The following is a 20,551-nucleotide window of genomic DNA, read 5'->3' on the forward strand; positions in this document are numbered from 1 at the left end:
TGTGGGCCAGGCCCCCAGGGTAGTGGGACTGCTGCCCCGGGGAGCCGCTGAGACAAGGCAGCCCTCGGGTGTGGGGTCAGGGAAGGGAAGATCCCAGTGTCGAGGCACAAATAAAACTGCCTCAAAGGGTGTAAGAGCCGTAGGCGGGAAGGAGTCTGCGGTCAGCCTGCAGATGAAGGTCGTTGCTAAGCTGTATGCAGCCAGCCGCGTTAGGCTCGTGGGTAACAGGAGCAGGCTTCCAGTATGCACTTGTGCAAGGCGCTGTAGAACGCTGGAAAACAAACAGCTAGGGTTAAAGTTCATTCAATGAACATTCAGGGTTAGGTTTTTCGCAGCCCTCAGAGGGCTGGAGCACCTCCCGTACAATTATAGGCTGAGAGAGTTGGGGTTGTTCAACCTGGAGAAGAGAAGGCTCCAGGGAGACCTTATAGCGGCCTTCCAATGCCTAAAGGGGGCTGCAGGAGAGATGGGGAGGCACTCTTTATCAGGGAGTGTAGTGATAGGACAAGGGGTAACAGTTTTAAGCTGAAAGAGAGTAGATTTAGATGAGATATTAGGAAGAAATTCTTTACTGTGAGAGTGGTGAGACACTGGAACAGGTTGCCCAGAGAAGTTGTGGATGCCCCATCCCTGGAGGTGTTCAAGGCCAGGCTGGATGAGGCTTTGAGCAACCTGGTCTAGTGGAAGGTGTCCTTGCCCATGGCAGGGGGGTTGGAACTAGACGATATCTACAGTCCACTCCAAGCTGAACCATTCTATGATTCTATGTATAAGAATACTGTTTTAGTCAGTGATAGCAAAAAAAGTTCAGAAGAACACAGCATAGTTTCTTGCATCTTGCTATTGACTGTACAAATGTGGGGATTTTTTCTGAATTGTAACCAAGAGGTTTTTTAAGGTTACTTTTTACTCATGACTTGATATTTCTGTGATAATAAAATATCTTTTACTTAAGACACTAAAATTAAGGCAACAAAACTATGAAGACTATTAAGTGTTAATAATTATTGAACAGTATTTTAGGGACTTGGAGGGCTACAGATATGTACAAAGAGCACCTTTAAAGAATAATTGTGACTTTTAATTCACTAGACTTAATAATAAAGCATCTCATGTGTTTACTTGTTCCTGTGGTAAAAATGTGTGCGTATTTAAGTGTACTTACTTGCAGGAGCCAAAAGTGCTTTTGGGGGTTGGTTTTTCAAACGCCTTGTTTCTGTTCAGATACAAGGCAGCAGGCACATCTTAATTTATTTTTTTAGTTAAAACTTAGTTAATATGTTAAATTTTTCTCCATTCTGTCATCTGGGGAACACTGCAGAAATTGCTTTGAACCAAGATCACCTTGTTGTCGCTTTCAGGGTTTTCATTGACTTGTTGGGCCCTCCTATCATTTTTTTCAAATACATTTAAATTGTGTTTCTTCTGAGTTTCTTACTATTTAATGTTCCTTCTGTGCTTTTGGGAAGCCTGTCTTGCATGTAAGTTGGACTTCTTCATTTTGTAGCTAGCTTCCTTCAGTACATACTTTCAAATTATCTTAAGAAATTTTTTTCTTTGAAATTTGGCAGATTACAATGAGTGCACCAAATAAAGCACTAGAACTACAGCTGCAAATGAAGCAAAATGCTGAAGAGCTGCAGGATTTTATGAGAGAATTGGAGAGCTGGGAAAAAGATATTAAAGAAGTGGATTCTGAACTAAGGAAACAGAGCGGTGTCCCAGAAGAGGTAAGAATCACAAGTCCAGTGTCAATATTAACTTGCCTATTCCACTGTGATGGTGTTTGTAATAATTATTTTTTGCTTCAGCAAAATTACACGTGTTGGCTTAAAATATCTGAATAGAAGTTCTGAGCTAACCCATCTGACTTATTCCTCATCTGAAGAAGACCAAAGATTCCTTTGTAAACTGTTCAACAGAACTGTGGAGCAGTAGCGTCTGGAGGTGATGGGGCCAGTAGATTTTTAATCAGTTCTGGGTTGATCTGGGAGAATATTTCTGTTTGGAGCATCAATATTACTTATTTATTGCTGACTTTTAATGTATTTTAATGTATTGATATGATACTTCAACTCTGCCAAGAGTTGTCTTCTAAAACTTAACTTTGTATTATATAGGTAATATTTGCTATTATTACATATTGAAAGATTAATATTTGCTGTCCTTAGTGGTTTTGTAGAGTTCCTGAGAGCAGCTTGCTGGATGAATTTCTAGACTAAAACTAACCAGTAGATACAGATGCTGTATCTAGATATAGATACTGTAGATTCTTTAATGAAAGTAGCTTTCACACATCTGTTTTTTAATAAATCAATTTAGAATTTGCCACCAATTCGAAACAAGGCTTTTAAGAAAAAGAAGAAAAGCAAAAGTAAAGTCCCTTCAAGGATAACCACCGAGGAAAACAAGAAAAACAAGATCAAGTCTTATGATTATGAAGCATGGGGAAAACTTGATGTGGTGAGTCAGCATATTTGCTTGTTAACTTAGTCTTGTCCCCAGTTGATTTTGTCTGAAAAAAGGTTTTCTTACACTGCTGAGTGTTCAATCCGCAAGTCAGTATCTTACTGGGCTGGCTACTGTATGAACATAAAAAGTAGCTATCTTCCAACAATGTTATGTGTTTAAAATTTGGAATATTGAGAAATACTTGTTTTCTGTTGACTGTGCTCTCATCCAGCAGAATGAATTTCACTTTAAGGGGGAAAAAATGGTTTAATGATACACCTATTTAAAGGTCTTAATTCTAATAGAATATAAGACTGAACACAACTGACTATTAGAGGATAGCTCTCTTATTTCTGAAGTATGGAATAGTCCTAGGTAAAGATGACTTGAGCAATAGAGATTTTTAAAAACGCACTACTGATTCTCCTGAAGTCTCTTGATTTATTTTGTATTGTTAAATTATAATGAAGATAATTTATTTTTTATCTGATTTCAGGATAAAATACTTGAAGAACTTGATAAAGAAGATGGTACTCATGATTCTGTATCTCCAGAATCGGACTCTGAGGAAGATGGGATCCGTATAGATGCAGAAAAAGCTCTTGCAGAGAAGGAAAAGGTTATAGCATTGTAACTGTTAGTTATACTCTGTGTTGGGGCCAGTGCTGTTTAATCTTTTTATCAGTGATCTGGACAAGGGGATAGAGTGCACCCTCAGTAAGTTTGCAGATGACACCAAGCTGGGTGGGAGCGTTGATCTGATGGAGGGTAGAAAGGCTCTGCAGAGGCCTCTGGACAGGCTGGATCAATGGACTGAGGCCAATTGTATGAGGTTCAACAAGGCTGAGTGCCGGGTCCTGCTCTTGGGTCACAGCAACACCACACAGCGCTGCAGGCTTGGGGAAGAGTGGCTGGAAAGCTTCCTGGTGGAAAAGGACCTGGGGGTGCTGCTTAACAGCTGGCTGAGTATGAGCCAGCAGTGTGCCCAGGTGGCCAAGAAGGCCAATAACATCCTGGCCTGCATCAGAAATAGTGTGGCCAGCAGGACTAGGGAAGTGACTCCCCCTATACTGGTGAGGCCGCACCTCGAATACTGTGTTCAGTTTTGGGCCGCTCACCACAAGAAAGACATTCAGGTGCCAGAGTGTATCCAGAGAAGAGCAATAAAGCTGGTGAAGGGTCTATAGAAAATGTCTTACGAGAGCCAGCTGAGAGAACTGGGGTGGTTTAGCCAGGAGAAAAGGAGGCTGAGAGGAGACCTTATTGCCCTCTAGAACTACCTGAAAGGAGGTTGTAGCCAGGTGGGTGTCGATCTCTTTTTTCCAAGTAACAAGCAATAGGACAAGAAGAAATGGCCTCAAGCTGTACCAGGGGAGGTTCAGATTGGATCTTAAGAAAAATTTCTCACTAAAAGGGTTATGAAGCATTGGAACAGGCTGCCCAGGGAAGTGGTTGAGTCATCATCCCTGGAGGTAATTTAAAGACATGTAGATGTGGCGCTTAGGGACATGGTTTAGTGGTGGACTTGGCAGTGTTAGGTTTACAGTTGGAGTCAATAGTCTTAAAGGTCTTTTCCAACCTAAATGATTCAATGATTTGCAAAGCATCAAGTTAGACATAGGAATATTTGTACTTTCTTTTAAAAGATTGTCCACTGAGACTAGACTTCTGGTGGAAGAATTGCCTGTTCAGAATTTTTTGTGTCTGTTTTCCTGCCTGTTTTCCTGCCCGTTATCCCAGCATATAAAATTCTCACTGCATTTTTGTTTCTTCTCATCAATGATTGCAGCAAAGCCTGTCAAACAGTGCTTAATGATGATGCACTTATGATGATTAATGTATGGGGATTTTTTTGCTTTGTGAAGTTGGGTTACGGTATAGACTTGCCATATGGATCAAACTGGTGTTTACCTGAACACAAGGTCTGAATGCCCCAAACTAAATCACCAAGAATTTAAGATTAATTCTTTTGGGAGGCCGCTACATCTGGGAATGGTGAGTGAACTTGTCTGTCTTCCCTGCCTTGGAAATGGCAAGTTGGTACCACTTCAGTTTTACCTTATTTTGCAAGTAGAATACAGCAAGACGTATCTCATGGTTCATTGCCATGTGAGATAGGCTAAGTTTAGTTGTCTGGCAACTTCTGTAGTTCTGAGAAACTTCTTTGTTTACAAACAATCACGTAACACCATCTGTCAGTCCATACTTTTCTTCAGTATATTTTCTTAGGTTGTTTTTTTTAATTGTCTGTGTGGTGACATCTGCCTTCTTTCCCTGCTGCTGGAGAAATTCCCTGATGTATAATCTGCAGTCTACACTGAGAAATTTAGGTCTTTGACCATTATAATCTTGGCTGCAGTGAAGCAGTTGAGGGCACATGAGATAAACGTTGTGACCCAAGGGAGGCAGAAGTGAGAATATTTACCTTGGCAAGCAAAGATGTCCGGTCTGTTTATAAAAACTCAAACCTTCAATAGCTCTGTATGTCAATTTAAGCAGCTGTATATGTGCTTATTATAGGTTTCTGGAAATGACCTACAGATATTGAAAATCATTATATAGTAAAATCCTCTTATTACATAAATCATGAGAAATATTTAATATGGGATTCTTAGAATATTTTAGTTAAACGTTTTACAGTAAGTACTTTGTGAGAGATGTTAAGCAAAATGTTTTAGCATTCTAAAATACACACTTTGAGTTTTTTCACAAAAATTAGTAATGTGTCTGTCAGTATAGAGTAATTTGCTAATAAGGCATTCTTCTATTCACAGGGTAATAACTACTTTAAACAAGGGAACTTTGATGAAGCTATAAAATGCTACACTAGAGGGATGCATTCTGATCCATACAATCCAGTACTACCCACAAACAGAGCATCAGCTTTTTATAGAATGAAAAAGTAAGACTTTTATTGTTGAATCCTTAATATTATCATATTTTGAATGCTGCATTCAAATTTGTTGTCTGGTTTTAAGTGTTGATTATATTATTTATTCTGCTGTAATAAATTCTGTGTAAGACTTTTTTCGACCTGCTTTGCAGTTTCAAAGTAAAATAGGAATTTCCAGGATAAGGAATCTGGTAGTCTCTTTCATCTTTTTTTTCCCTCTGCTTTCATGCTGGAAGTTCACTGTCTTCTGTGTTACAGTGTAAGACTTAAAAAGAGCAAGTTCAGTATCTAATTTGCCTTTCAGATTCAGTAAGTCCTACTTCTAAGGCTTCAATTTGTTTGGGGGAAAGAAAGGGTATAGGAGAATTGGTTATTCTTTCTGTTGCAGGGGAGATTGTTGACCTCTTTTCCTTTCCTGTTCTAATGTGTTCTGAATTGAGAGATATTTAAATACTTAGTTCTGTGCCCCTTCTGAAGCTTGTAAGGTTTCCACTTTAGAGACAACCTGTAAAGCTTCAGAGTAAGCTAACTTACTGAAGTCTTGAGTTTTGTTACCTACATGTGTCCAAACTAACTCATTTATATATTTGATAGGTATTCTGTCGCAGAATCTGACTGCAATTTAGCACTTGCTTTAGATAAAAATTACACAAAGGCTTATGCCAGAAGAGGGGCTGCTCGCTTTGCTTTAAATAATCTTCAAGGTGCTAAAGAAGGTGGGTCTTTTTGAAATTCTTTCCTTAAACTGCATACAAACTGTTTGTCTATCTGCTTGATGAAAGCTTGCATGATTTGCTTATTTGGTGTAGGAATTTAATTTTCACTTCCTGTAAATAAGAAATGAAATACCATGTCGCATATTCTTCTTCCAAGGTAAAACTCAAGCAGCAAGTCTAAATGATTACTGTAGGTATTAGAAGTTCTAGAATAATTCAGTTTTAAGTATCTTAGAAATGTTTTCTGTGTAGTATCTCGGGCTTTTAGAAAACTGCTGACAAGGGTTATCTCAAAAGAATGCTCTTATTTTATGTTCCAGTTACTAGTCTGGAATTCCTACCTGAATCAGTGTTTTCTGATCTTTGATAGATTATGAAAAAGTTTTAGAGCTGGATACAAACAACTTTGAAGCGAAAAATGAATTGAAGAAAATTTATAAGGTAACTTATGTTAGGGCCTATTAATATTGTTAGTGCACCCTGTTCAGTTTGTATCAACTTATAACAAGAACAGAACTCAACAAAATCTCATGTGCTTTTTCCATCATTTGATGTTCACTGAGGTAAAACTCTGTAACTGAGTTCCTTCTGGATCAACTACCATGTATGCAAACATCAGTCTAATGGTGGATTAGCAGACTAAGACTGCATGTGTACGCCAACATTGTGTTTTTAAAAAAAATCTTCCCTCAGATTTTTTTTTCTACTTCCTGTATTAATGGTTTCTTCAGTCATGCTTAGTATTTTGCTACAAGATCGTGCTACATGTGAGACAACCTGTGTGTTCTCTCGGCTGTAAAGCTGAACTGCTGACCTGCTTGTAGTCCCATGGATTGCTGTGGCCTGCCAAACCAGAAAGTGGGTTTAAGCCTAGCAGAACATAGTACTCTACGACCAAGTCTGATCCCTTTCATGACAGAGACAATGTTGATTATGATGTCCTTAGTAAATATAAACTCACCCATTGTTACTTTGTAAATAGGCTTCTAACTCTTCAACTGTAATTTTGAAAGTGCTTGAAAGATTTATTTTCAGAATGAATACCCAAAGTCTGCAGTAACTGAAAAAATAAATTATTTATAAATTGGAATGTATAGAGACAGGTTCCATGGGTCATTTTACATTGTGTTTCAGAAATTACATGTTTTTTATTTAGTAAGTAATATTTTGACTGTCAGTCTCTCACAGAAATACATTTTCAAGAACAGTTTAGAATGATCTCTTCAATTTGCATTCAACTTACAAAACAGGCACTGCTGTTAAAATGTTTGGCAGATTTTTGCATCTTAAAAGTTTCGAATTTATCATGATTTATGTTCTAAAAATGTGTAAATGGGGGAAATACATATTGAGGAAAAAAATTACATCTTTGCAGGCTTTGTCATCAAAAGAATGTTCAGAACAGAAAGAGTCTGAAGATGAAGTCAGACCTGAATTAACAGATGAAGAGAAGAAGCGCATTGAAGACCAGCAGCTCAAGCAGAAGGCTATTACCGAAAAAGATCTGGTAAGTCAAGGGTTCTGGTGCAAGAGGAGAGAACTAGCAGGGAAAAGTGTTGTGTTGTGCTATTAGCTATGCAGATGTGTAAATTAAACCTGATACTGTCCTGAACTTCATAAATATAATTATATGGCCTTAATTGTTTCCCATTTTGGGCTCTGTAGGGAGGGGAGGTGGACAGTGAGTTCTATTTGGACCCTTCTGGAGGAGTAATTATAGAAGGTGGTTTTTACAGCCCAAATTGTGTATGATAAATTTCAAATATGTAGTAAGATAAGTAGAACTTGAACTGTATTTTACAAAGATGCCATTTCTCCACTGTTACTTGCATATTGACCCCTGCTTGTCCAAGTAGAGTTGTGGACTATTTCTTTTGTTTTCAAACCTCTGATTACATGGTGAAAAGTAGTTGTGAAAAGGACTTCAGGGAGTGCAGACAACAATGACAATAAAATTGTATTTTGGGATACATGGTCTTGACTCACAGTTGGCTTATTGATTTCTCCCTCTCCTCACTGTTGCAATTAAGAAATAACATTATCAACTAAAGCCTAATTTGCTTTCTGTTCTCTTACCTAACTATTTAACTTCTGTCTTTTTATCAATATTTAGGTTTCCTTTACTGGCTGTAAGAGATAATCAGTAGGAAAAAAATTAAAGCATACATTAAGTAGGTAAAAGGAACAAAAATTGGAAGAGGCCACAGAAAATAAATTTCAGGCTAATGTAATACTTCATTAGTAGCAGAGTTGACTCACTGTTGGCCTGTTCGTGACAATATGGATCTGTCAAGTCTGAACTGTGGCCTTCAATTTTTACCAGTGAGTAGAGTAGTAGCAGCGAAGATAATACATGGCTTTATATTAGTACTGAGAAGCAAGAGATAATTTTAGTCTCTTTGAAACAAGCAAAAAATCTAATGTAGTTTTTTTATATGGAGCATTAATTAGAAAATAACAGCAACATTTGGGCCCAAGTAATATTTGAGGATAACAGTTTCACGGATGTAGCAGGATAAAGATGGATTTGTGCAGCACAGAAAGTAGTCTTGAAAGGGGAGTTGTAAAGGTTCAGCTTTGTTCTGCTTGTGTTTTGATTCAGGAGGTGCAAGGTGGCTTATTCTGCACATCAAGAGTGAAGATAAATCACAATAGACTCAAAGGTCTGCACTTAAACTGTGCATGTAGCAATTTTTTTTTTTTTATTCTTGAAGTACTAGAAAAAAATTACAGTTTTTTTTGTGGTCTGCATCAAAGCTTGGATATAAAGAAATACACTATAAATATCTGCCCTTGTGTGGGTGTTCTTTGTGATACATCATCTTGATATTGTGACCTTGTCTACTAAAAGGGATGAGAAAAAGTCATTGTACTAGATCTTTCTCAATGCTATTTTTTTCTAACCCAAATATTACAGGGTAATGGTTATTTCAAAGAAGGAAAGTATGAGACTGCAATAGAGTGTTACACCCGTGGTATAGCAGCAGATGGCACCAATGCTCTTCTGCCAGCTAACAGGGCCATGGCCTACCTGAAGATTGAAAAGTAAGTAGGATTGCATGTACTATACTGTATTTTTCTTTGTTGTGGACTAGACAGAAGAATGATCCAGTAGATTTTTCACTCGAGTTAAGTATCACTACTTCTAATTCTTTTTAGAATTCAGTATAGAATAAATCTATATTGAAAACAGGGAGAGAGAACAACTCAATATGTGTGATCTTACAACAGTGCATTTCATAGGAAAGAAGTTCTGAGATAATAAAATAGCATCACTATGAATTTTAGCTTCTGAAGTTTGGTTTTCATTCTTTCTGTGTGTAGAATTCTAAAATTCACCTTTCTCGGAGGACCTGCCCAGAGCTCTTTTTTGACTATAAAACCCAGTCAGCTACTAAATGTTGCCCTGTAAAAAGAAGTGGATTGTAACTTCTGACTATGAAGGGAATGGATAGTGGCTCTTTCTTGAATTTGTTATCTGTTAAAATATTTTTCTTTAACTCCACTAATGGAAGTATGTATGTGTAGTTCTTTTATTTTAATTAAGCTTTATTCAAATAATCCAGTAACAGTAGGAAATGCATGCTTTCTAGCACGAGAGGAATTCTGTATGACCATTTTTGAAGTCTAAATTTTTTTTACTCCCTGATGGTATGGTAGTTTCAACCCTTTAAACTGTAAGCATGAGAAGGAGAGAGCTGAGCATTATGTTGGTCATCTGTTCTAACATGACATGGCTGGGTATCTGTAGAGACAATACGCTGATCTCAAATTATGAGATTATAAAGTAGATTGCATGGGTAGTATTTCTGACACAACACTTGTAATTTAGTACTGAACCCATAGAGGACATCATAATGCAAATAGAGAATCAGAGAAAGTGATACTTTAGTTAAATGACCAAGCAAGAAAATTGATTCTGTATGATAAATAAGTGTATAATGGGTCTTTAGATTTCAAAGAGGACCCAAACATAAAATTCAACAGAAGCTCATTTATATTCCTATAAACCTCTAGAACGAATAAGAACTGAAAAAAAAAAAAAAAAAAAAAAAACCAAAACCCAAAAACAACTGTTTCCATAAATTTAGTGAGAGATTGAAGGAGAAGAGGAATGAAAATACTTTAATATTAAATAATAATTTAATACTTTAATAGTGGAATCATGATCTAATATAAATAAATATAACTAGGATGAAGGAGTTTTATCTTACAATGAAGAAAATTAATGCAAGGATATACTGACTTCTCATTCTGAAATAGTTAAGGACAAGTCACAGAAATTCAGATGTAGAGAAATTTATTTTCATATACTTGCTTCTCCTTTCTTGTTTTTTTGTTTGTTTGTAATGGTATTTCTGGTTTTCAGAAGTACAAAGCTATGATACTGGCTTTCATTTTAAGGCTACTTAATGTTTAGAGTGGACTCTGCTCTGACAGACTTTAAGCATTTATTTTCACAGAGGAAGTGAATTTTTCTGTGATGATAAAAAGAGAGTCAGCAGTGTGTCATGAGATGCCAAAAGATTTAGCTGAAATTTCAAGGTGCTGAGAATTCATACTTTATCTGTTTACTTTTATTTTACACTTTAGCTCAGTGGTGTGTATTTATATGTGTATAGGTAATTACGATCTGTCTTCATATTTTAATTGTTTTGAGTAGCTCTGTCTTTTCAATTGAGACTGATTATTAATTTTGTACTACTCTTTTTCTGAGATATGAAGAGGCAGAAAATGACTGTACACAAGCTCTGCTCTTAGATGCCTCCTATTCTAAAGCCTTTGCCAGAAGAGGAGCTGCCAGAGTTGCTCTTGGAAAGCTAAAAGAAGCTATGCAAGGTATGACTTTGAATTAGCATAAGGTAAGAGGCGAGTATAAGAACATGCTGATTTTTTTTTTAACTTCTAATAGCAATTAAATCAATTGCTGACTAATTGAAGTTATCATTGCAACAGTTAAGAATGGTGGCGTTTTGTTGTGTCTCATTGAACACACATAAAGCCTTTTTTGTTGATATCCACAGCATCAGAAGACAGGTTTTTTTTGTGAAATTACAGCTACTGTTGCTTATGATAAGTAGTAAGAAGTAGTTGGAAAAACTATATTTAAAAACTAGGTCATGATAAAAGCTTTAGGATGACCTGTCTGCCTTTAATTATTTTAGAGATGTGAAAGACAAAGTTTAAAAATTTGCCAGGAGTACTTTGTAACTTGAAATGTCTACAGTTTTCCTATGTTGTTTTTTTACTCAGATTTTGAAGCTGTACTGAACCTGGAACCTGGAAATAAGCAAGCAATAAATGAACTCACTAAAATAAGAAACGTATGTATACTTGTGCTTTTTTTTTTTTTGTAAACCTACAGTAATAAAATGTTTTCATTCTTTATTACATAACTTTTAGCATATCTTATAGTTATTCCTCAAGCTTTTGATCTTTTGGACAACTTACCATTTTTTCAGGAATTAGCTGACAAAGAAAAGTGGACTCATCAAGAATATCCTGCGGTATTGATAAAGGAAATGGAAATAAAAAATATAGTGAAAGTGATTGATAATCCCTCACACCTGAAATCAACAGTAAGTTGTTTTGGTTTGTAAGTTGCTTTCTATAATGGTGGGAAGAGTAGAGCTTAAAATGGACTTCATGTTTATTTATGTAGACTAACTTCTGATAGATACATCTTGCCTGTGGAAAGCCCAAGATTTACAGATTTACTCTCTTGATATTTTTCAAGAACATAACTTTAGCATTTCCATATGTGTGTTAACAGTAGCAGTGGTGTAAGCAGTCAGCCTACGGTACCACACTCAGGAACCGTGGTGTATGTCTATATCTATAATATGAAGTGGGGAGGTAATCCCACAACCCTCTCCTGGGTCCATAGCTAACATTGCATTTGAAAGGGGAGCTGGTTGAGTGTCAGTGTTTACAGACTTGAGGAAGCTCTGGGTAAACTTCCCTTCTTTTCATCTGCTGTTTACAGTTTCTGTAGCAGCACTGGTAGCAAGACGTGTTGCATACCTGTGTCATATTCTGGTGTCACCCAGGGCTACTGCATTTCCATCCACATAAACTGTAGAATAGGTGGGTGTTGATTTTCAAGTAGCAACATTTTTGAACTATGAATTATCAGTGGTTACAGTCAGATTAGTGAGTTACATATGACAAAATCTGTTAACACAGTAATATCAGCTTTCTTTACGTATTAGGTTTCCTCTTTAGTACATTTAATCTTCATGCATTCAGCAGTGAGTTGTGTAAATACAAAGCATGCTCACACTTTGTATGGAGTACTGCTCTTGGTTTCAAAATGTTTGTTTACCTCCATTATATATATATAATTCAGATGGATAGTTTTAGTAGAAAATGTGTGATTATTTCACTTTTTTTTGGGGAGGGGAGTATTGTGTGCTACCTATAACCAGATACAATAGTTATAGAAGCCTAAATAAATTTGTTGTGAAGTAGCTGAATTGCTATAGACAATTATATTCAGTTTTCAGTTTGACTGCTAAATGAAGTGGAGATACTAGGTTGGTTGTTTTTTCCTTGTTATTCTGTTAAGGTAGAACAAGTGTGGTTTAAGCATTTGTGCTTTTGGTAGTGGCCAAGGATTGCAGAGAGAACTGCAGTTTTGTTTCATATTCACCAGGCAGACTCACAGTTGTAGCACAATGATCAGATGGTATATTGTCAAAGAGAACTCTGTATTGTCTGTCGATACACAAACAGGATAGGGGTTTTTTGGCATGATTTAAAGCAGTTTGCAAACTGCTGTGAGGACTATGATGGCATTGTGTTAAGAATTAGACAGAGAAATCTGCCATTTCTAGAAGTCTAAATTGAGTATGTTTAATCACGTGTATTTGCATCGGTATTTCTAGAGCAATATGCACTATGTTCAACAAATGAAATTCCAAAGTAAAAGAAGATTAATTTTGGGATTTTTTTTCCCCACTAAATGATACTTCCTTTTAAGACGTGTGAAGGTGGTGCTAGGTGATGGTCAAAAATAATGGTGAACGTGCAGAGATAAAACATGCTGAAGCATCTTAGTTAGCATGTCATCTAGTGGTGGAGTTAGTTACCTTATAATGGATGTAACTTGGTCAGACAGCAGGGCTGAGTTACAAATACTTATCTCAGAATTTTGAGGGTCAAAGCCTTTTTTGCTGGATACTTGTTAAGCTAAATTACAAAGTTTGACCAGTTCATTGGTCAAAATATATGGTATTTAGGGGGAGGGAAGCCCTATTTTTTTTTTTTAGTTACTGACAAAACAGAATAAAGATTGAGATCCTCTAGAATAAGGATATACTAGTTTATGAGAGTAAAGCAATGAAATGGTCATTTAAGGCTTCCTGTATAATATAGTGAAGTATCCTTTTTTGCCATTTGTCCTTATTGAAAGTGTCTTCCATGTGCACCACCACAGGTGAAACTGGTTATAGTGAGATTATTTAAAGCTAAACATAGCTGTTTGTCTGGGGTCTTTATACACTGATGTTGAGGCTACACACATGACATGAGATACATCTTCTGTTTAGAAGCCTTTGCGAAGAATAACCATTGAAGAAGTTGATGATGACACACCAAATAGTGATTTGCCCAGCACTACTGTAGTCAATAGCTGGCGGAATTCAAGGAGCATTGAAACAAAAGAGAATCAAGATCGTGATGATCAGTTGACTACTATGGACATTCCAAAAACAAAGCACTTGAAAATAGAAGAAATCAGTGATATGTCACCATTACAGTAAGTATAAAAATTCTGATCCTCTTTTTACAAGGTAAATGTAATTGAAATGTAATCTTCATTTTCTGATTTTTGTATGTGGTGTGAGGTATTGTACATATTTTGGAGAATTTGAATTGAAAAGGAAATACTGAAAGAAACTGCAGTTCTTACACATCTGCCTCTTTAATCATGTAGTGGTTGAGATAAGTATGGTCTATTTAGTGTCAGATGGAAAACTAATCTTGTTCTTACACTTCAAATATAAAGAAATTCATACTATTTACCTGTATGCTATACTCTCTTCCTTGTGCACTTCGTCTTCCCTAGCTGTGATTTTTATTTGTAATGTGTTAGAATAGATGCTGAGCAGAGGTCAAACATTCTTTGCACACCAGTTGTGTGAGAAAAGGAGCAGATGAGTGTCATCCCTCTTTCCTCTGCTGAGCAGACAGATGATAACTTCAGGTTTGCTCAGAGTTCTAGGTTCCACTGTGTTAGCTAGGCAAACTCAAGTATGTCTGGCTGAAAGTGGACTGAAGTATACAAGCCACTATCCTAACTTTATCCCTACTTGTTTGTTGCATTGGCATCATCTCATTGTGTTAAAAGTAAATACTTTTTATGGAATTCTGATTGAAGAATTTCTGTGAGAAACATCCTCCCACACCCACTTTTCCCAGCTCAGTCAGATGAATTCACTGTGAACTGTATTTCTTAGCGATTTTATAACTTCTGAAAAATAAATGGACTTAACTGACAAGTTGTAGGACAAAAAATAGTTCCACCGTAATCAGTGTTGAAAACGGTTTGTTCATTTAACAGGATTATTGTTTTACTTTGTGAAATTGGAGAAAAAGTAATTTTTTTCTTTGCAGCTGTGCATGGTAGAAGTCTGTACCATAAAATGCAGTTATTTCCAAAAACAAAATAGAGGAAGGCTGAGTGTATTTGTAAGTAGTTACAGATTGTTTTTGTGGAAAAGGTGAATCGAGTATAAATAATTTGAAGAGGTTTTTTTAGATACCTGCTTAAGCTAAAATATTTTTTAAAGTTTTGATAGTATTTTAGATTTTTAAGAACTTAAATGGTTTCCAGTTAGGTCTCAGGGTACCTACCTTAAATGTTTTCTTGATCATGTGTTTCAAAATCTCTTTGCAGGCTTCCTGCTAGCGTGAAAGGAACTTCGTCAGTGTTGCATCCATCTTTCCCTGTGGGCAAACAGAGAGAAAAAGAAATCAAAAGGTCATTTAGATCTTCTTCTCTAGTCCCTGCCATTCCTGCAAATTCTTTCCAGCTTGAATCTGACTTCAGGAAGTTGAAAGACTGCCCAGAAGATATGTACTTGTACCTGAAGGTATGAAGCATAGTATTGATTGACAGTGCTTAGACAGTTTCTTCAACTGACACTTAAGACACTGAGTGTCTTAACAGTGTACAATAGTCCCTTTCTTTAATTGCCTTCACATAGTAGTAAGTAGTTTGACCCACATCTGAGCAGTTCTCTGGTGCCTGACTATTCACTGACCTCACTTTGAGTACAGTCTCTGTACAATCTCTCTCTTCTTTCAAATATATCCCCTGTACAATCTCTCTCTTTTTTCAAATATGTTCCCAATTCTTTAAAAACTTGAATACATTAGTAACCATGTTAAGTTTAAATTTTTCGTATGAATGCGTCTAGGGTAATTAGACACAGCAGCATTCTTATCTCTTTAAACTGAACGAATGCTTGAAATACATCAATCTACTTAATGTGTACTTCTGCTTATGTATTTTTTAAAAAATGCTTAGAATCCTTTTAAAGGTTAGCAATCATCATCACAAAAAAACCCAAAATTAATGTTCAGTGTCAAATAGTGCAAGTGATTTTTTTTTTGCTTATTTTTTTGCTTTCATGCACTTTAGCATTGTCCAAGACATCCTAAAAACTAGTTTTTAATTCTCATGACTCAACTGTATTTTTTTTGTCTCAAAGTAACACTCTTTTAATTTGTCCAAAGCAAATAGAGCCTTCACTTTATCCGAAACTGTTCCAGAAATCCTTGGATCCAGACTTGTTTAACCAGATACTGAAAATTCTACATGATTTCTACATTGAGTAAGTTTAACTCCTCCTTTGTTTTACATTGCTTATTGCTGTTCTGTTAGGTTTGGGTATCTTGGTATTTTTTTTTTCCTCCCTAGCCCCACCCTTAGATTTACAAAATTATTTCCAGCATGCAGTATTATGTGGGCATGGTGCAATATTTGCAATGATTTAACTGTTCCTTCTTAAGAAATTAAACATATCTTGAAAAATCAGTTAGAAAAGTGGTAAAGAAATAAATAGCCCTTACTGTATGTTGTTGAATTTAGTTCTGCTTAATAGCATTGGTAACTGAGTATTAAATTATATTAAATAATTTTTGTTCATATTGCTATGTTCTGTTATCACATAGTTGCATGATACTAATTGTCTATAAAACTTTTTAAAGCTGGGAAATGCAGTGGGTTTCATTTCTGTGCTATGCTTATTGTAATGCATTCCTACTTTTATTTTTAATTACCTGACAGCATTTTAGAGTAGCCTGCAGTAAATGTATGTTGGAGCTCAGAGTTGTGATAAAAAAGGCCCTGCCAATTATTTTTGAAATTTCTATCCATTCTACCATTTAAGTCTTCAAAGGTCATTTTGCCTGTCAGAAGCAGTGTGACGCTTCTCTTAAATACTCTGAGAGCACACGCTCAAAATATTTTTAGGGTGCTGTTTTACGGAGAAAAGAAAATGTAAATAAATGTTAGCCTTTCCCTCAGTTTCTTTAAAAGTAAATATCCATCATCTCAGTGAAATGTGACATCTTAAGAGGTATGGACCCTACATTTGGTGGTGTGACATACAAAGGCTAGGAAGTTGAAATCGTTCACAGTAAGGTAAAAGACATTTCTGGAGGGAAACAGGACAAGTTATGAAAGAAAAATACTATTTGTTGTTAGTATTTGTAACAAAGACAATGCCTGTTTACTGAGAAAGGCAGGGAATATGGGAGAGAGAGGAGAATTCCATTGGTCCTTTAATTTCTTTTTCCTGAAGTCTTTAATATTGGTTGCAGCTACCGAATCTTTCTAATCAACAGTAGTTATTTTTCTGTTTCTAATAATCTTCTTCAGGAAAGAGGAGCCATTGCTCATCCTTGAAATCCTCCAGAGGTTATCTGAATTAAAAAGATTTGATATGGCAGTAATGTTTATGTCGAGCTCAGAGAAAAAAAGTAAGTAATTCAGTAGTGTGTTTTTAAACTTTTTGTGATACTGTAGAATCTGTCAAGAAATAAGTAAAATTTAATGCTATTCTTGTTTACTCCATGTAGTAATCAGTTAAGATTCATTATCTACTTTTTTGGTTGTTTTAGAAGTTACTATGAATGTCATGTAATTTTTCTTAATCTTTTGATTCCTTACTAGTTGTTAAGACTTGAAAACTATAGCTAAATCATCTTGGTTTTTTATCGATAATACCACTGCATTTTTGTCTGATAAACTTCACTAGCATTTCAGTTTGTAGCTGGTAATGTTACAAATTTATGAATTTGAATGAAATCTTATATCTGAGGTGCATGGTATCCAAATTACACAGTTTCCACAATTTATGACCATTTCTTGGCAATCCTGACTTTACGGTTGGCAAAGAGAATACAGACATCTCTAAACCCTTCAGCCTGGTCGTCTGTCCTGTTCTTGAGGCGTCACTTACATTAATTTGCAATACAGGTTGACGTTGGCTTGAGTTCATGGTTTATAAATGTGTTTTTTATCTCAAATATTTTCTTTATTTAGTACACCAGACAGACTATGTAACAGTGAGACATAAGTAAAACATTTCTCTGGGACCAAATAATGTCAAATTTAGTGTCTACAGCTGAGTTTCACTAATAACCATTATACTTTCAAAAGTTCGATATGTGAATCTCTTTAAAATAAAATTACTTGTTTTGACTTACTGAAGTGCAAATAAATTCCTCTTATGAATTGCATTCAATCCTTTAACCTGATGTAAGCTTTATCCACCATCTGGCATTAACTTTTATCTCCTGCATTTAATGGCACAGTGCCAAGATAGTAAACAAAATTAAAGCTGTCTGTTTATGTTGTCAGGATTATATACCTGTTTAAGTAAACGTTGTTAGGCAGCTTGTGGGCATCAAAATAAAGTGAGAGCTTCCCTTTGCTACTTTTTTTCATCCTCTTGGTAGTTCTAAACATTTACTTGTATTTCAACTTTATAATACAACTGTTATTCTAACTGAGGAAAGAATTGGACTACTTTAACTTGAGTGTGAATCACAAAAATAACAGTTTATGTTGGAATTTTCTTCTACAGTTACACAGGCATTGTTCAATCATGTGAACTGCATGGGATTGAAAGATACTTCTGTTGAAGAGCTGGAGAAGAAATATGGCATTTTCTCTTAGTGAGATGACTGATGTGTAAATTTCCGTTTCCGCATTTCTTTCATGTGGAAATCAGCTGAAGAAGCCTATAAAGACTGGAATTTTGTTGCTTTTGTATAAACTTGGTTTAGCCAAATGGCAAGTGCCTGAAGTGATAATTATCTAGTTCTGCAGGTACATGTGCTTTCCAGCACCTGAAACAATACAGATCTACATTGTCTTCAGTGGAATCTATTTGCCTAAAAAGCAATTGGACAGATTGGCATCCAGGATTTGGACTGAGATCTTTATCAAAAGGAAGAAAAAATATTTATAAACATGTATTTGGTAAGAATCAAATGCTGTATATTTCAAATGTGCATGTTTTTTATTTTAGAAAATAAACTGAATGTTGAATTGAAGGTATTAAATTTTTATGGAATTTTTTTTATTAAGGTGCATGAATCATTCTTACCACATCAGAACATTAAGGTGCAAACTGAACCTGAGGTATCATGGCCAAAAAAATCCAGAATTCTTTTACTTGAGTTTACCCAAAAGCTGAGTTTTGGCGTTGACAGCTGAGATATTCCTGTGTACCTCAACTGTAGTTGCAGAATAGAAAAAAGCCAAATACTGTACAATTAAACTAAAAGTACAGGGAAAAACACTTTGTCTTCTTTGGAGAGTGCTTTTAAAGTAATCTGATTAAGTTTATCTTTTGGGTCTGTTGTTACTGACCAAGCAAAGCCCTTAAGAAGCCTCAGGAAGCAAAGGAGAATACTTTTCCAGTATGAAGAAGACAAAGGCATGAAATCACCTGAAATTCTTAGATGACATAAGAAATAGCATTAGGTATAATAAACTAGTCATACTGTTCACATGACCAGAAGAAGGAAATAACAGCACGTGTCAAGTATACTGTAAGATTTAACTATGGTGTCCAAATAGTGGCATCTAAAAATTTGCGTGTCTCAAGTCTTTACCACTATCTCTTTCATCCTGCTGTACTAATATTCTGTCAGTTTGCTTTCATCCTGATTCAGCCCTTGTGCTTTGCTGATGCTTCTCTGACTCTGGAAGCCTTCTGTCATTAATTCTTTTGTTTTGGTAGTTGTGCTGTTTTTCAGAGGAGTGATTAAATAGCTATAGCATTCAAAAAGACTTCAAACTTCCAAGATTTTTTTGATTAGTAGGAAAAGGTATGAATATTATCTTCTGTGTAGTCAGTATTAGAAAACTAATTTTAAAACATTTGTAGCTGTGTAATGTCCTAGTTCAGTTATAATCTGGGTAAGAAAAAAGGTAACTAAGCTACATCCTCGGGCTGGGTAGCAACTGATGTGAATGGAGCACTACATCCCGAAGGTAGCTTCCAGTTAGGCCTGGGACTGAGCACTAGGAGAGTAGCCAGTGTTATTGGGGAAATGGAAGAGCTTTTGTCTACCACTGCTTGCAGCTTACCTGCAATATGAACTGTTATTACTGGGTGTGTCCCAAGTTGCTTCATAGCTGGCTGTTTCTTCCCCTTATTGTAAAGCTCTTCTGATAACCTGTCAGGGATACTGCTGTAACTAATGTAATCTGAGGGCCAGTAGTTACTGAAGTAACTTTATACACTGTTGTAGATACACTGTACCTTCTCGTGAGCTGCTATGAGTTGTTCACAAGTGTATGCCTGACTAGGTTTTACTAACAGAGCATTTGGTACATTCTCTCCAGCTACTTCTTGAAAGCTGTTGGATGAAAACAGATGATTGTAATATAGATCCTTGACATAAAAGCAAGACGATAGTAGGCTTGAAAACTGTAGACCAGGAGTCACCTACAACTCCATCTATTCTCCTATGCTTTTAATGAAAATAGGCGGCTATATTTGGTTTTTGGTCCCACTCCTGCTTTTACAGAGATTTCTCTTAAGCATTTGTACATAAGGAAGACTGATTAAAAGGAAGCTGTTGAAGCATGTAGAATTTGGTGGATGGGTGGACCTGGTTTATGTTGCTACTTAACTGAGGCCACCAGCATTTATCTTGTGTTGCTGCCCTGTAGACCTTTTGCTTGCATTTTTAAATGCAACATCTGATGGTAACTTGCTAAGTCCCTGAGGTTACTTTTTAGCGCATCTAAAACTATGTAAGATGGAGAGCAGACCGCAGGGATCCGGAGAACTGCTACCTTTACTTGCTCCAGGAGATGGCAGTGTTCTTCCCTTTTAAATTGCTAAAAATTGCTAACTCTCTGAATTGAAGAGTTTAGTGAAACATGGACAAAATTCATAGATTCGAAGTAAGTTGATTACTTTTGGGGAGAGAAGATTTTTTTTTTAAACCAAACATCCTC

At 36.1% G+C, this 20,551-nt stretch overlaps 1 protein-coding gene across 1 annotated transcript; it reads left to right on the forward strand.

Annotated features, from left to right (window-relative positions):
• The first annotated feature begins 1,573 nt into the window (after window positions 1–1,573).
• Window positions 1,574–18,250, forward strand: RPAP3 (RNA polymerase II associated protein 3). The gene is made up of 16 exons (XM_010075258.1): window positions 1,574–1,730; window positions 2,323–2,463; window positions 2,948–3,070; window positions 5,226–5,353; window positions 5,939–6,060; window positions 6,431–6,501; window positions 7,436–7,567; window positions 8,978–9,105; window positions 10,778–10,899; window positions 11,314–11,384; window positions 11,523–11,639; window positions 13,611–13,819; window positions 14,960–15,155; window positions 15,802–15,899; window positions 16,949–17,049; window positions 18,159–18,250. The coding sequence occupies exons 1-16, from the start codon at window positions 1,578–1,580 to the stop codon at window positions 18,248–18,250; spliced, it is 2,004 nt and encodes a 667-aa protein (XP_010073560.1). The 5' UTR covers window positions 1,574–1,577.
• The last annotated feature ends 2,301 nt before the right edge of the window (window positions 18,251–20,551 follow it).

Source organism: Pterocles gutturalis, unplaced genomic scaffold (assembly GCF_000699245.1).
Source record: "Pterocles gutturalis isolate BGI_N339 unplaced genomic scaffold, ASM69924v1 scaffold14992, whole genome shotgun sequence".
In the NCBI taxonomy this organism is placed as follows: Eukaryota; Metazoa; Chordata; class Aves; order Pterocliformes; family Pteroclidae; genus Pterocles; species Pterocles gutturalis.

Bases quoted from the DNA above. Each gene is read 5' to 3' on its own strand.
- RPAP3 (XM_010075258.1), top strand. From the start codon at position 1,578: ATGAGTGCACCAAATAAAGCACTAGAACTACAGCTGCAAATGAAGCAA. The intron at 1,731-2,322 runs GTAAGAATCACA...AAATCAATTTAG, and splicing joins AGAGCGGTGTCCCAGAAGAG to AATTTGCCACCAATTCGAAA. The intron at 15,156-15,801 runs GTATGAAGCATA...ATTTGTCCAAAG, and splicing joins ATATGTACTTGTACCTGAAG to CAAATAGAGCCTTCACTTTA.